This window comes from Lynx canadensis, chromosome B1 (genome assembly GCF_007474595.2).
Source record: "Lynx canadensis isolate LIC74 chromosome B1, mLynCan4.pri.v2, whole genome shotgun sequence".
NCBI lineage: Eukaryota > Metazoa > Chordata > Mammalia > Carnivora > Felidae > Lynx > Lynx canadensis.
The window spans coordinates 63,246,936-63,259,326 of record NC_044306.2 but is presented as its reverse complement, the minus strand read 5'-3'; the positions used below and the strand labels follow the sequence as shown (position 1 = coordinate 63,259,326).

Sequence of the window (12,391 nt, the reverse complement as noted above, 5' to 3'; positions counted from 1 at the left end):
AATCAAAACCACAATGCGATACTACCTTACACCTGTCAGAATGGCTCACATTAACAACTCAGGCAACAACAGATGTTGGCGAGGATGCAGAGAAAGAGGATCTCTTTTGCATTGTTGGTGGGAATGCAAGCTGGTGCAGCCACTCTGGAAAACAGTATGGAGGTTCCTCAAAAAACTAAAAATAGAACTACCCTATGACCCAGCAATTGCACTACTAGGCATTTATCCAAGGGATACAGGTGTGCTGTTTCGAAGGGACACATGCACCCCCATGTTTATAGCAGCACTATCAACAATAGTTGAACTGGAGGGTATTATGCTAAGTGAAATTAGTCAGTCAGAGAAAGACAAAAACCATATGACTTCACGCATATGAGGACTTTAAGAGACAAACAGATGAATAGAAGGGAAGAGAAAGAAAAAATAATATAAAAACAGGGAAGGGGACAAAACGGAAGAGACTCATAAATATGGAAAACAAACTGAGGGTTACTGGAGGGGTTGTGGGAGGGGGGATGGGCCAAATGGGTAAGGGGCACTAAGGAATCTACTCCTGAAATCGTCACAGCACTATATGCTAACTAATTTGGATGTAAATTAAAAAAAATAAAAAATTAAATTAAAAACAAATAAAGAAAGAAATACAGTGAAACATGATTTTGGGGACATTCAACAGACAGATTGCAGTGTAAGTCTGTGGAGAGGGTAAGACCATACAGGGAGTAGGTGTGGCCTGAAGAGATGACCAGGATATACTCTACATTCTTTGATGGTCACTGCTTGCCCTTTCTCTCCATTTATTATTTTTTTCCCCAGAAAACATTAAACATTGAATATGTTATACTTTATTAGAATCCCCACATTTATTGTATTGTAATTTTAAGAGTGCATAGAATTGAAAACATTCAAGTTCATCCATAAAACAGGAAACCTCACCTTGCCTAGTATGAAAAACTCCTGAGGGCGAAAACTGTAGATCTGATCATTTTTCTGAATCTATAAGTTGGGCCATAGAACTAAATGCAATTAGCCAACAGGTTGGGAAGGGGCAGAATAGAGATGCAATTACCTACCCTCAGAGAGGCAAATTAATCCCCCAAATCTACCTCTACGTTTTGTTTCTGTGCTCAGGACTAATTACCTTTAAGAATTATAATCCACCTTTCCTTTTCATATCTCCCTTGGCTCCTCCTACCCTCCCTCCCCCCCCCCCCCCACTGAAATTGTTTGCACTAATTCATCAGTGACCTGGTGTCCCAGTCCATGGATACTTTTTCAGTCCCTTTAATGTTGTCTTGAGCCCTGGCCCATGACAGTGCTGACTTCCTCTGACTGCTTCTCAGTCTCTTTGGCAAACAGCTCTTCCTCTACCTGCTCTTCAGGACTCCTTGCTCCCTAAGGTTCTGCTCTTGGCCAGTGCCCTCCACTTTTCTGCCTCCACAGGACCTATATACAGCCAAACACAAGTTCCCAAAGTCACATACCCTGTTGACAACACTGTGATTCGGAAGAGTGTGGGGCTTTAAGGTAACAGGCAACCCAGGGCAGGGGTACTCTGGGGTTCCCCAGGAGCATGGACAGAATTTAGGGATACATCTGAAGGGAGGACAACAGGAACTGCTGATGGAGTGGGTGTGAGTAAAGGAACAAGAGAAATCAGAGATGCCTAGTAGGTTTTTGCCTCAGCTATTAGGAGAACAGTGGTTCCCTGGATTAAGATGGAGAGGCCTGGGGGAAGGTCAGGTTCTGGGCAGATAGAAATTAAGAAAATTAAGATTTAACAGAATTTCTTTCAATTAAGAAATTAACAGAAATTAAGATTTCTGTTTTGGGGCTCCTGGGTGGCTCAGTGGGTTAAGCATCTGACTTCAGCTCAGGTCATGATCTCACAGTTCGTGAATTCAAGCCCAGTATTGGGTGAGTTCTAGTCCCTCATTGGGTGAGCTTGAGCCCTGCTTCAGGTAAAAACATGAGCCCCGCTTTGGGTGAGCCCCGCTTCTCTCTCTCTCTCTCTCTCTCTCTGCCCTTTGTGGGATTCTTTCTTTCTCTGCCCTTTACTCAATTGCACTCTCCCCCTCCCCCAAAAAGATTTCTGTTTGTATCCATGAATGTGGAGATGCCAGTTTGAAATCCAAGTGAAACGCTCCATTGGGCGGTTGCATACGGGAGACTGATGGTCCAGAAAGAGGCCAACCTGAGAAAAATTTTGAGCTCTCAGCACAAAGGTAGCTTAATTAAAGAGCGATAATACCACCTGAGGAGAAAAATTAAAGAGAAAAAAATGAGGACCCTACAGAAAACTCCTAAAAGTAATACAAACTAACAAATTCTTAAACTCACTAGTAATCAGGGAAAAGAGAGTTAAACCAACATCGATTTCTCCTATTAGATTAACAAAAGTGAAAATGACCCTTAATAACCAGTTGGCAAGGATTGTGAGGGAAATGATACACTATCAGTGGAAATGTTAATAGATGCAGGCTTCCTTTTTACACGTTAAAAACAAGACATAGGAGGAGGATGAAATAAACTTGATTTTTTTTTAAACAGCATATTTCGATTTTGTAAGTAAGTTGTTCAATTATATCATTTTGTATGCATATAGTATTGCTACCAGAGAGAATTCCCTTTTTTCCCCTCTGTTTTTGAGAAACTGGATTTCATCTTGTTCTTCAGTCAGACCACCTTATCATCATTTTATGCAAGACCACACTCTATTGTTTTTAAATATCTCCCTTCATTCTTGTTCTCCACTCCTGTTCTCTCTTCCTCCATTCAGTACCTCCTTGAATGCATTTCATTTTCTTTTAAGACTGGATGCATTTTTGTAAGATTATAAAGTACTGCTTTGTGGGTCTAAGTCTGTTTAATTTGGGGCGCCTGGGTGGCTCAGTTGATTAAACGTCTGAGTTCGGCTCAGGTCATGACCTTGTGGCTCATGGGTTTGAGCCCCACATCTGGCTCTGTGCTGACTGCTCAGAGCCTGGAGCCTGCTTTGGATTCTGTGTCTTCCTCTCTCTCTGCCCCTTCCCTGATCAAGTGCTCGCTCTCTCTCTCTCTCTCAAAAATAAATAAAAAACATTTAAAAAGTTAAGTCTGCTTAATTTACCGATATGTTCATTTGATCCACATGTACTGTATAGGAATTCATTTAATTTATGTTGGACTTTGCTTTTTAGTTCCTGCTCTTCACTTAAAAACAGTATTCGTTATGTGCTTTTACAGTGCTACATGAATGGTATTAATACTTTATTTTTTGTCTACAATCTTTCACTATTCACCAATAATAATAGATTTTTTTAGTGATTTATCTCTTATCAGGTTAGCTGAAGAACATTATGTATGTACAGTATTATTTACTATGGGACTCTGCTATACATTATACTGGATTCACATGAATACAAAAAATATTTTCAGGTGTAAAACCTTTTTATCCTCAGTTAAATCTTTTAAAAATCTTGTTACAAGCTTTAAAATTTAAAGCTTATACAAAGTAGAGAGAATGGGAAATGAAACTCCATGCGACAATCACCCAAAGTCTTACAACTTAAGAATCACTTCAGAATTATATCTCTGTCTATATCTCAAAAAAAGAGGACAGATTATTTCTCAATAATTTTCTAATAAAATTAGTCTGTACATTGAACCAATGCTTGCTTCATATTGGCACCTTCAGTGTTAACCTTCTGTAAGGAAGAAGATCTTTCAGCAGGCAACCCAGCCGGGCAGGTTCTGGGTTGAAATCTCTTTTTGACACTTTGAAAGTCATAAAAATGCAAACAATAAAAGAAATTGCCTGGGCACCTGGCTGGCTCAGTCCATGGAGCATGGAGCAGGAGACTCTTGATCTTGGGGTTGTGACTTCAGGCCCTACATTGGGCATAGAGCTTACTTTAAAAAATGAATGAATGAATGAATGAAACTGCCCTACATTGTTATTATGAAGAAGACTCTAAAGTTCTTAGGCCAAAGACACTTAAGGGCTTATTATAATTATAGGACGCCCCCCCCCACTCTCTTTCACGCCCCTCCCACTTAGAGGAGGAGCCAGGTTTGCTGGGTGGAGTCATCTCAGCTGGTCCCTCCCATTTATAATGTGGATTTCCCTGCAGATTGTGCCTCCCTGCGCAAATAAAGGGACCTTAGCAGAGGCTCCAGGTAAGCTGGGAGAGGGAGGATGTGGGTGCGGGAGACTGGAGCGGTAGGATCCGTGGCCTCTGGAGTTAAGCGCTCAGTGCCCCGTGAGAGACCATGCTTGGAGAGACCATACCTCGTCAGGAATTGTAAACTCTGGGTTTGGCTTATTTCAAAACACATCCCTTGTAACATGGTTCCCGGTCTCTCAAAGAGCCTTAAGAATCGCCTGAAATGTTTACTAAACTCACCGATAGCCAGATCCCACCCTGCCCTAAAGGGGAAGTAATATCTGTTTCAAAGCCCTGGGAGGGGCTGGTCTGAGGTTGAAGTGGAATTTCCTTATAGGATGTCTCAGAAATGGTTTGCGGTGCGGCGAGTGGAGGGATAAGAGCTATGGGCCCCTGTACCCCTGATTCCAGGCCCTGCATGGCCTTCTTAGTTTAACCATTCTGCCTTCTTACAGAGGGCAGATTAAGTTTCAGTGAGGTTAAGTAGTTTACCCAAAGCCACCGAGCTTGTAAGGGAGCAACAGGAATCTAATTCGACAAGTATTTAATGGGTTCCTGAGCTGAGTGCTTAAGGATCAATTATAAGAAATCAAAGTATACTCTTGGTGGTTAGTGTGGAAGACAGAGCTTGACCTCAAAACACAACAGTAATTAAGGTTTACGGAGGGAAGGTGTCTAATCCTGAACCTTGAACTAGGATATTGAGATCAGGGGGGATGTTTGAGATCTGAAGGGAGAGGAGGAACTAAGAAAGGACACTGACCGATGGACCAGAGCTCTGCTGAACTTCAGGTCAGCCGTGTTCCAATGTCCTCTGGCCACAGGGAGGTCAGCCTGGAGAAAGTGAAGGAAGAACTGGGGCTGAAGCCAGTTTGGGGGCTGGGTGCCAGACAAAGGCCCCGACCATGAGGGGTCATGGGAGTGCAGTGAAGGATTTGGGGGAGCCTGGGCACTTTCTAAATCCTGTACCTGTGTAAGCAGAGGCAGGAATGGCGGGGGCCTGGTAGCCGCTGGTCCCGGGTCATCCTGGAGAGTCCACAAGTCTGAAACTCAAACCACTGTAAAACAAGTTTTTGATAAATTTGGTGCAAAATGTATTTGGTAAAAAAACTTCACCTGACACAAAGCTTTTTGTATCCTATAAAGGATAGCTTTAATTATCTCACTTGCTTTAAATACACATGAATTTTGCATAAATATTACAGTGTTTAATTAGGAAGTGTTTCCCCGGACTCTTGGGGATGTTCACATTATACTTGATGTATGTACTATATTCTTTTTCTAAAATATAACATTCCAAATATAGTAGTAGTCCAGTGGTCTCAGGGGAAGAGAATGCCGGGACTGGAGTGAGGGATTAGTTGAGAAAGTGGGAAGTCCCCTGCTTCCTTCGGTCTATAATGAATTGTTTGCATCTTTCTACACCAATACATTTAGTTACTACCACCTTTCTTTTTTTTTTTTTTTAATTTTTTTTTTTAATGTTTATTTATTTTTGAGACAGGGAGAGACAGAGCATGAACGGGGGAGGGTCAGAGAGAGAGGGAGACACAGAATCTGAAACAGGCTCCAGGCTCTGAGCTGTCAGCACAGAGCCCGACGCGGGGCTTGAACTCACGGACCGCGAGATCATGACCTGAGCCGAAGTCGGACGCTTAACTGACTGAGCCACCCAGGCGCCCCACCACCTTTCTTTAAAATCTGCTTGCTGGGCGCCTGGGTGGCTCAGTCGTTAAACGTCTGACTTCGGCTCAGGTCATGATCTCTTGGTTTCGAAGTTCAAGTCCCATATCGGGTGGTGAGCCTCGCTTCTCTCTCTCTCTCTCTCTCTCTCTCTCTCTCTCTCTTTCTCTCTGCACCTCCTGAGATTCTCCGCCCCTCAATCGCTTGCCCCCCTCTCAAAAAATAAAATAAAATCTGCACGTAAGTCTCTTCAAAAGAATGTATGTGACATGCACGTGATGTAGTTTATTCAGCCAATACGGACAGTAGAGATTTCTAATGTTTCCACTTGTTTGAAGTTCAAATCAGTGCTCAAGAGAACATCTTTGTATGTATTTGGATATTTGTTCACATTATATGTGTGTTAAAAAAAAACACTCAACTGAGTAAATTTTAAAGATCTCAAATCTAACAGAGAAGAACTCTGAGGTGCTGTACAAAATGAAAAAATTATAGGCAGAAGGGAGCCGGAACAAGGAAATTATACAGGCAAAAAAAGCAAAGTGAGTTTCCTTTAGAGGATAGCAAGGGTCTATCAGGCAGATCAACTAGGCCTGATCAGGTGACTCCTGATGGAAAGACTCCATTTCTGGGAGAGTTAAGTCTTGGTGACATGGGGCTTACCCCATTTTGGACCCATTTTCTTGTTTTTAACATGTGATTTTTGGAATTAGTATCAGTGGAATTAGTAGGGCAAAGCAGAGTTTTTAAATCTTTAATGGATATTTCAGCATTGGTTTCTAAAAATAAAAGGTTTCTACTTCACCAGTCTACAGTGTTGGAAACTCTACCTCCCAAAGCCAAAACAGGGTATTATTCTTTTCAATTTTAGCAATACAATAAGCATAGTTAAAGAAGAAAAGTTCTTTTTCAGTTTGTAATTCTTAAGTTATTAATAAGTTTCTGTGTTTTCCATAACTTGTTTTATGCTTCTTTTTCTGCACTGGGAGTTCAGGTTTTTAAAATTTGTTTTACTTATTTTGTAGGTACTCTTTGTTCAGAGATAGGATTTAATCAGTAAATACCGAAAATATTTTTCCTTTTTTTCTACTTTTTATAAATTTGTATGTCTAGATGTTATTTCCTGGCTCTCACTACGCAACAGCCTGTCCAGAAGCACATTGAGCTGTTGAAGGGGAGCAGAATTTGCCACCCCAAAATAAGCTCTTCTGCATAAGGATTATTTCAAGCTGATTATTTTTGAGAGAGTGCAAATACTGGATAATGTTTGAAAATAGAAGTTGCCCTTTTGTGAGGGTAATTTACATTCATAAAAGAAATATCCATTTGTAAGGGTTTCTTTGCACTCTGTATCCACAAGAGGGGGATGACTAGATCTCTAGAAACCCTTATCTTTGAAGAAGGCAGGGACTCAAATCTGCATAACAACCTTACTCTTGTTTACTCTGCTTTGCCAAATAATCTCCCCAAACTGCTCCCCTCCCTTGCATCTATCTTTTGTCTTTAGCTGGAGATGGTATTTAAAATGGTGGCTTGGGCCATTTTGGGGAGTTACTCCACTTTTCATGGGTATCTCCATTGTATACGGAGGTATACATATTATAAAACATATAATTTTTCTTGTTAATATATCTTTTTATAACCGGGAGGCTCAGTCAAGAGCCTAGGAGGGTAGAGGGAAAATTATATTTCCTCCCCTGTACCTTAGAGGAGCAAGGATGAGAAAAGCAAACCAAATATGGTAAACGTGAATTCTGAGCCATCAGAAAAACTGTTTTAAGCTTCAAAATTGAGGAGGTTTCCTTAAGTTCTGTACTCTCATAAGACAAAAGTTTATAGTGATATTATAATTATTCTTAATTCTAAGAGTTTGGGATTGTAGGAGGAAAAATTTTCCCTTCTGTCCTTTTAGGTTCTATAGCTAGTTTAAGAATTAAGTTGAGATAGAAGAGATGAATAAGAAAAAACTTTAATAACCTATTTATGCAAAGGAATCTCACAAAGATATGAGACTCAAACGACGACCCAGACAGACCAGATGATCGGGACTTCCATGCCATCCAGAGCTCAGGAAAGAGCCAGAAGTCTGGAACCTTTGCGGTTGAGGGAGGCAATTCCCAGAAAGGTGAGTAGAAAAAAGTCTGGTAAACAAAGGTTCTTATGTTCTGCAGGTAAGTCTCTTAGGTGAAAAAGTTCTTTCAGGTAATAGCTCTTTTTGCACTAGTCCCCCTTTATAATGTAAATTTCCTTTATAATTGCAAATCCTGCCCTCTCCACAAAGGGGGAAATTACTTTTTTAAGGCAGTTAAGATGGAGGTAAAGGGCTTTTCCTGCTGGGGCTCCAATGCCTTCCTCAAAATAATTCACATTACTAATGGCCTATTTTCGGGTTGCATGTGCTGAACCCCTTCAAGATGTAAAATGAATTCCTCCAAGTTACATGGATAGGTGTCTTAATTTCGCTGTGCTACATCTATCTGTCCCAGAGCCCATGCCCTTTCCACAGCCCACGTTGGGGTGAATGGGAGGTAGATGAGATGTAGGGATTGTGGTACCAAGTAGGTAGGAATAGATAGAGCATCATAATAAAGGCATGGAAATAAAAGACTGGGGTTAGAAGAGGGTAATCTGACTAGAATTTGGTAATGGGTAGGACCACCTGAAACAAACCCAGAGTTGTTTTTATTTTGTTTGTTTTTTAAGGAAGTTATACCTCATCTGCAAGTAATTCATGATTCGAGGAAACAATTGTTCTCCTGGCTAAGAAAGCTGCTTCGCTTGGCTTTCTTTTCTCTGTTTCCAAAGGCTGGAGAGGAGTTGTCTAGTTGAGTTGTGACTGGTTGCAGGCTGTGGGAAGGGCTCTCCTTGGCAGCTGGAATTAAAGGCCTGAAGATTCACAGGACTTTAGCAGCGGCCAGCAAAGTGAGGACTGAGATTTTACAGTGTATCCACTTCTCACTGGAGCCCAAGCTCCTGAAGAAAACCCACCTCAGTCCAGTCTCTCATTCACAGCCCAATGGCAGTGTCGTCAGCCCTGGCAGGGCTCCAGGCCGAAGCCAACTGCCCCATCTGTCTGGACTACCTGAGAGACCCTGTCACCACCGAATGTGGGCACAACTTCTGTCGCTGCTGCATCCAGCAATCCTGGGCTGATCTCAGCGACAGGTTCCCTTGCCCCGTCTGCCGTCACTCATGTCGAGAGACGCACTTGAGGAGCAACGCCCAGCTGGGAAGGGTGATTGACATTGCCAAGCTCCTCCACATCAGCAGGAGCAAGAGGAAGAGGCGGGACGAGAGGCATCTGTGTGAGAAGCACAACCGGGTCCTGACCCTCTTCTGTGAGGAGGACCTACAGGTGTTGTGTCCCGCGTGCATGCGACCCCCTGACCACCGGGGCCACTGGGTGAGGCCCGTGGAGGAGGCCGCCTCTCACCACAGGCAAAGGCTCGGCAGTTACATCGAGCCCCTGAAGAAGCAGGTGGCTGATATTCAGAAATTAATAAGCATTCAAAGCAAAAAACCCTTAGAGCTGAAAGAGAAGGTGGAAAATCAAAAGCTGGAACTACTCTCTGAATTTGAGTGCCTGAAGCAATTTCTAGATCGTGATCAAGCAGCAGTTCTTTCCAGGTTAGCTGATGAAGAGAAGGACATTCAGCAGAAACTGAGTGCAAACATAACTGCATTTTCAAACTACATTTCCACCCTCAAAGGTCTGCTGAGTAAAGTAGTAGAGAACAGTGTGCTGTCTGAGGTAGAATTGCTATCACAGATTAAACATTTCTACAAGAAGTCTGAGGATGAGATTAGCCCATCAATTTTTTCAATCCAATTAAGAAGAGAAGGTTGCAGTTTTCCTCCCCAGTACTCTGCTTTGCAGAAAATTATTAAAAAATTTGGAGTGGACGTGATCCTAGACCCTGAGACGGCACACCCTAACTTGATTGTCTCCGAGGATAAAAAAGATGTGAGATTTGCAAAGAGAAAACAAAACGTTCCTTACCTTCCAAAAAGATTTACAACCAACACGGTCGTCCTGGGTTTTCCATATTTTTATTCCGGCAGGCATTTCTGGGAGGTTGAAGTGGGAGACAAGTCTGAATGGGCTGTTGGGATTTGCAGAGACTCGCTTCCCACAAAGGCCAGGAGATCTCTGTCAGCCTGGCAGGGATGCTGGAGGCTTCAGCTGCAGGGGGATCGATATAATGCAGTGGGAGCTGTTCCAACACTGCTACTGTTAGACGTGAAACCCAGAGGCATTGGCATTTTCTTGGACTATGAGCTGGGTGAGATCTCATTTTATAACATAACTGAGAAATCTCACATCTATACTTTCACTGACACTTTCACTAGACCGCTTAGGCCTTATTTCTATGTAGGACCCGATTCAAAGCCTCTCAGAATCTGTACAGGAACAGATTGTGAATGAAAGCTCCCTGGACCATCGTAATAGTTGTTTTGTTTTAAAGAATGGAAGGTGGGGGCGCTCGGGTAGCTCAGTTGGTTAAGCGTCTGACTTCTGCTCAGGACATGATCTCACGGTTTGTGGGTTTGAGCCCTGTGTTGGGCCCTGTGCTGACAGCTCGGAGCCTGGAGCTGGTTTTAATTTTTTTTTTTTAACGTTTATTTATTTTTGAGACAGAGAGAGAGACAGAGCATGAACGGGGGAGGGTCAGAGAGAGGGAGACACAGAATCCGAAACAGGCTCCAGGCTCTAAGCTGTCAGCACAGAGCCCGACGCGGGGCTCGAACTCACGGACCATAAGATCATGACCTGAGCCGAAGTCGGACGCTCAACCAACTGAGCCACCCAGGTGCCCCTGGAGCTGGTTTTAGATTGTGTCTCCCTCTTGCTCTCTGCCCCTCTCCTGCTTGTGCTCTATCTCTCGAAAATAAATACACATTAAAAAAGAATTGGAAGGTGGGCAGGCTGTTGTATTAATTAACATGCCAGTAAAGTGAAACCCTCCTCCACACACCCCTGCTCTCCATCTCCCAGTTTTTTCTTTGTTTCGTCCAAGAAGAAAGCTTTTTTTCCACAATTCTCTAGAAAACAGTGCTAGTAATGCCTCTCTCCAGGAGTGTTGAAGGGGTTTTCTGGTTGTGAGGGTGGATTAAGTTGGTCAGAAAGTGCAGATGGAGTGTGCAAGGGATTGACCAAAACAGAACTGGTCAGCTTCGCCTCAGCTCTATCAAAGTTGTGTCATTAAAACATTGTGCTATTCTTGTCATGTACAAGTTGTGTACTAGGCAGAGCAAACTGTAACCTTGGTTTTCCTAAAGGCACAATTGAAAGGGATGGGGCAGACATCAGAAGGAGTGGCAGACCGTTTTCTCCTTTACCCCAAGGGGGCCAGCTACTGGCAGCACTCACCACATCTGCCTTTTTAGAAACCCTCTACATAGTTTTCATTTCATCCTAAATTCTTTGTTATTATGCATTGTATTTCATAGCATGGTGACTCACAGCATTGTAGAAAATTGGAAAGTCTTATTAGTAACAGACATTGCAGTTTAGAAACCATGTCAGAGAATATAAGATGAATCACCAAGTAGTAAAAACTATTCGGGCGTGATGGCAGATCTATTTTTATTCAGCATTTTCTTACTAGTATAGCTAAATTTAGCAAGTCCTATGTCCCAGGAGTTACAGTATTTTCAAAGCAAATACTAAGTGGAAGGCACTAGGCTGTTAAAGAAAACAAGTGTACATGTTTAACCCTGGACACTGCACTGACTTCACCAGAAGGACCTAGGTTCTGTTCATTTTCTATGATGTACTTAATTTGCAAAATGTAGTACTTATTTTGCATGAAGGTGAGACTATATAGTTATGTGCATATGCTCCAAAGTTAACTTTCATATCTTTCCCTATTTTGAATAGAACTTTATATCTAGCCTCTTATTTCCGTCTTCATATTGATGTCATTTCCCTTTGTTTTTCTCTTCCACCAAAAATCTTTATATTTTTGAAGGAAATAGATACAGTCAACGTGTGGGTCATTTTTTTGGAGTCTGATTTGTTGAACAACTGAGAAAGATATACTAACTCAGTGACGGAAGTGTGAATATAGTGTGTTAGGTGACATCAGGGACCTATTTATTTTGTTAGATGTGATACAATTATGATTCAGGAAATGTCTTTATTCTTAGAAATTACTAGTAAAATATATAAGGGTGCAATTTTGTTTTTATCATTTCTACTAAAGAACTCCAGCCAAAAAAAGGTGGGGGGGGGGCAGGGAAGACACAGAGCAATAAATGAAGCTAAGTGACAAAATGCTGATAATTCTGGAATCTTGGTGATAGTATATGGACATTCGGTTTATATACTCATCAAGATAGAAAGCTTCTGCACAGAAACAACAAAACTAAAAGACAACTGACTGAATGGAAGAAGATAATGGCAAATGATATTGGATAGGTTAGTATCCAAAATCTATGAAGAACTTATCAAACTCAACACCCAAAAAACAATTCAGTGAAGAAGTTATTCAAAGGATACAGAAATGCTGATTCGAAGGGACACATGCACCCCAATGTTTGTATCTGTTACCAACAATAGA

General features: G+C 42.0%; 1 protein-coding gene across 1 annotated transcript; it reads left to right on the top strand.

Moving 5' to 3' along the window:
* Positions 1–8,844: 8,844 nt before the first annotated feature.
* Positions 8,845–10,254, top strand: LOC115511650 (putative tripartite motif-containing protein 75). Its single transcript, XM_030311970.1, has one exon. It carries the CDS (start codon positions 8,845–8,847, stop codon positions 10,252–10,254), a length of 1,410 nt encoding a protein of 469 aa, XP_030167830.1.
* Positions 10,255–12,391: the final 2,137 nt, after the last annotated feature.

Excerpts from the sequence above, each read along its gene's own strand:
- LOC115511650 (XM_030311970.1), top strand. The coding sequence starts at position 8,845 with ATGGCAGTGTCGTCAGCCCTGGCAGGGCTCCAGGCCGAAGCCAACTGC.